The sequence below is a fragment of the Micropterus dolomieu genome, unplaced genomic scaffold (genome assembly GCF_021292245.1).
Source record: "Micropterus dolomieu isolate WLL.071019.BEF.003 ecotype Adirondacks unplaced genomic scaffold, ASM2129224v1 contig_3400, whole genome shotgun sequence".
Taxonomy (NCBI): domain Eukaryota; kingdom Metazoa; phylum Chordata; class Actinopteri; order Centrarchiformes; family Centrarchidae; genus Micropterus; species Micropterus dolomieu.
In genome coordinates this window covers 348-4,733 of record NW_025732390.1, presented here as the reverse complement: position 1 = coordinate 4,733, position 4,386 = coordinate 348, and the positions used below count along the sequence as shown (strand labels likewise).

At 40.2% G+C, this 4,386-nt stretch overlaps 1 protein-coding gene across 1 annotated transcript; it reads right to left on the bottom strand.

Annotated features, from left to right (window-relative positions):
* Positions 1-605: 605 nt before the first annotated feature.
* On the bottom strand, positions 606-4,177 carry LOC123964577 (methylosome subunit pICln-like; the record flags this gene model as incomplete). Its single annotated transcript, XM_046041454.1, has 4 exons — positions 606-838; positions 1,609-1,614; positions 3,156-3,266; positions 4,025-4,177. Coding segments are annotated over 4 exons (488 nt in total), but the record flags the coding sequence as incomplete, so codon positions are not given.
* Between the last annotated feature and the right edge of the window lie 209 nt (positions 4,178-4,386).

Here is a 4,386-nt window from a genome sequence, read left to right as displayed (position 1 = left end):
TGAAAATTCTCTCTTTCAGTATCAACTCTGCTCGCCTGGAACTTCAGTCGAGGTAAAGACAAAAAAGTACCAGGTACTATCCACTACTTTTGAGAAAAAACAAACAAAACTGTTCCAAGCAAGTTGAGCCGTACCCTTCGGTGTTTACTGGCCAGTAAACTAAAGCCCAAAAACTAAGCAAACGCAATGATAAGTTATAGTTTCATTGTCCTAAAACAAGTTAGAAATGTCCTCAGATTATCAACTATTACAGAGTTTTCATCAATTTGCCATAGTCATTCATTTTTGATGGAAAATGTGCATCATTTAATCAGCTTAAGGACAATTATATGCAACTACTGCAACATTTATTAACTTATTATTAAGTAACATTTTCTGTTATTTTCAGGTTATATTGAAAGTCTTTCTGTTCTAAATCTGCTCTTTGATATTTTAAAAATGTCACCTAATTCCAGGCATTTCTTTTTCATGAACACATTCAATATTCAGCTGTAGATGTGAGAAAAGCTTGAAGTAAAGAACTGGGGATAAATATTTCAGATACATGGAAGGAAAGTCTGTCGAGTGGGAATTCCTGATCTATAATTTAATTTTATATACAAAGAGTTATAAATAAATTATTAAAGAAAAGAAAAAAACAGGCTGCTGTGTGTTTGACTCAAACCTTCAAATTGTGCGTTTGGTTCTTCGGTTCGGACCCCGGCCATGTGGTACTGCTGAGCGACTGACTGGGCCAACATCCCCTCCAGCCTCTCCAGCGTGGCCTGGCCCTCCTGCGTGAGCGCCGACAGACCCTCATCGCAGGTGTAGAAGCTCGGGATGTCAGCGTGGCCGTGCTCTGGGCGGAGGAGGAGAGAGACGGTGACTACAACAGCAGCAATGTGATATTATGAGACGTATATTAACATTTAACAAATGGTTAATAACACTTTAATATAGTTGTACACAGCTATGAGCACATTTTATAGTAGTAAAACTGTTTTAATATATTGTCATTATCTGTTTATACAGAAGTCCCCAGTTAAAGCTGCCTACAGGAGTTGGTTATTGACAAATACATTACTTATTATATCTACTTGCATTACTACATGATCCCCCTTGAAGTGTGTCATAACGCACTGATTAAATGTTTATATACCACTTATAAATGTTAAATACAGCAATATTCTTAATTCTGATCCCCATTAGCAATACAATAAACAACAACAAACGTAAAATCACACAGCATTAATAAAACAAAAGGCAAAACAAGCCAAACAAAAGTACAAACTTTTGCTATTATCATTAGCAAAGACATTTGGGACTTTGCAACAGACAAAGCGGCTTAACCACAACATTAACTCAGCGACCTAAAGCAAAACAACGTAACAAGAACTTTCTGTGAACAGGAATTAAAAAGAAAATGTATTTAAAAGGCATAAAAAAGGACAAACTCTCAATCTCCCATCTCAGCAACTGATATCATGAACCACCTGCAACGCTTCACCACCGAGATCCATCAGGTAAACAAAATCTTATGTGTATTTATACTAAATGTGAATGAGTTATTGTCCAACAGATGTTCAACAGAAGAAGAGTTTAGTTGTGAGTGAATGCTGGAAGTCTTACCTGCTTCTGCAACCAAAGAATCCAGACAGCCAGGGAGAGACGGACAAACAGAGACAGACGGAGAACAGAAATGAGAGTCAACATTTCCTTTTCATGTTAAATTATACTGTCAGCACAAAACTGCAGTTCTGACTTCTGATGGGGTCTCGAGAAGTTTCTGAACCCAAACAAGTCGATAAAATCCTTCCATTACGGTAAAACTAATTACAACTGGAGTTTTTACCAGCAACAATATGTAATATATGAATTTATATAAGATGCCTGTGTTTATTTTCAAATGACTTAAAATATTTTTTTAGTGATGAATTTAATTAGTCTCTGCTTTAGCTTCACACATATGTAGCAAAACTATTTTGCATGTTTGTATGAGGCGGCAGTTAAACCTCAGCTCAGTCTCCTCCTGCTCTGCTATCACAGTAGCTGTGTTTTTATGCAGCTGAATTCATGATGCATTTCTTCTCATTTACATATTTTTCTGTTTCTGTTGTCAGACAACTGAACGAAGATAAAATCTGATCATGAACAAATACAGGTTAGTGACAGCAGCAGTGCTTTGTGTTGCCTATAGTGAGATTTAAAATGAGTTATGACACAGGGTTATGCGGCATTCAGACCAAACGCGAATTTAATCCAGCCAATGCTCTCCTCGCAGGGGTTTTATTGCCGGACAACTGCTGAGTGTTCACACACACAACGCGAATAAACACAACTCGCCACTACGACAGCTGTATGAACCCAAAGTAAACATTTTGCTGTGATTAAATAGCAATAAATGGATCAAACTGATGCCGAAATAAATATAATATGATGCAGATTTGTTAAACATGTGAATTCATGCTTTGTCAGGTCCGTCAGCAAGACAGCAGGACAACAACTTCTAAAATGTTTGTTTTCTGAATGGAGTTCGGATCGATCAGGGCTATGCTATGCTAACTTGGTCACAGCAAAGTACAACGATGGAATAAAGTTATATTACACATTTTCTGAACTCACCAGGTAGTTCGACCTCCTCGCTTTCTTTTCTCCCAGCAATGTCCAGTTTTGTCCGGATTTTATACAAAAATGAAGTCGTAGTGCGACAGAGCTAACGACGCTAACAACACTGGAACCGGATGTGCACGGAAGCTAGCTGCTGAGAAGCTCGAGTGAAGATAAATCAACGTTGTAATCTCATAAACTAAAGTAAAAAGCCAATTTCATAAAAGGAGTTTACTCCGAGCTCCTCCCGCGAGCAAACGGCGTAGTTGTCAGAGCATAATCCAGACCGACTACGGGTGTTTATTTGTCCGAAAGCTGGAGCGCTTCTCCCTGCTCCTCTCCCCCAAGTTTAACAGCTCTCAGCCGGCCAGCAGATTTTCAATCCCCCGCTCGGCCCGGCCCTCTCCACACAACGCTCTGAAGCAGTCGGTGACGTAGGGACAATCTCAACGCTGATAGGCTATCGCGACTTTCGTTTTATTTTCCTTTCCTCTGCACGGATGCTTGTTTTACTGATTAAAGTACTTGTATGGATGTTTCTGTGTGTATCTTTATGAGTTTTTCCTCACCGGCCTCCTCCACGTCGTACTCTTCTCCCTCGAAGTCGTTGTCGGAGTCCGAGTCCTCCGGGTCGGGGTGCAGCGCCTGGCACTCGCACATCGCAGAGAACATGGACTCCACTGCATATAAAACACACACACACACACACACACACACACACACACACACACACTTCAAGTATCTAATTACCAATGAAAACTCAAACTCTGTTAAATTTCCTGTGTTAACATACATTTGCTTCTAAATAATTTCCTACAAAGTTATATTTAACCTAACTTTATTTTGTTTTTAATAGGATGCTGCTGAATCCCCCACACATGTGTGGACTCTGAATGAATAAATGAAGTCTGACAATACCCTATATTTTTCTAACTGACATCAAATCCCATGAAAAGAGCAAAACACAGCAATGTGTTTGTTAGTGCAGCTCTCAATACTTTGACTTCCCGTCTGTGGCTCTCTGCCTCAAGCCCTTTTGTTAAAGGCCCAGTCATTTCCTAAAACAGCAGCTCACTGTAGTTTTTAAATCAAAACAGAGGAGGAAACAGACGGACTATTTCCAGCAGCGGATGAATCCACATGTGTGTGTTCATGGTGATGAAGGAACATGTGACCCAGTGCAAAAGTTTTGGACAACAGTAGAAGTCTATAAGGCTCAGAGGAAGCAGCGACACCAGGCTGTGATACACACACAGTATTTGCTAGTAGATACATTCATGAGATTTGTTTGACAGTAAGAATAAATATAGAATAACACCAGACTTACTGAAACTGCGGCCAATCCAGCCGCAGCTATATTTCTCTGATATTATGAATGTCTTTACGCTCAACACTTGTAAAAATGCACCCCCATACACTCCTCTGACTGCTCACTTACGTGCCGCCTTGTCGCTGGGCACAAATCGAATCTCTGTGATCACTCCTTCGTCATCATCATCATCACCACCAGCACCGCCGCCGCTGCTGCTGCTGCTGTCGTCGTCGTCTTCACCATCGGCTGCTTTCTCTGCCATTTCTGCTTCATTCTCATCTGTGGGAATGAAAGGCGACAACATACGAGTGATGCACATAAATTTTAGACCAATTTCAAAACTGCCTTTTATTGCAAAGATTCTAGAAAGAATTGTGTCCAAACAGCTGCTCACTGTACTGGAAAATAACAAAATATTTGAAATGTTTCAGTCTGGTTTCAGGAAGTACCACAGCACTGAGACTGCCCTGCTTAAAGTCACCAATGAC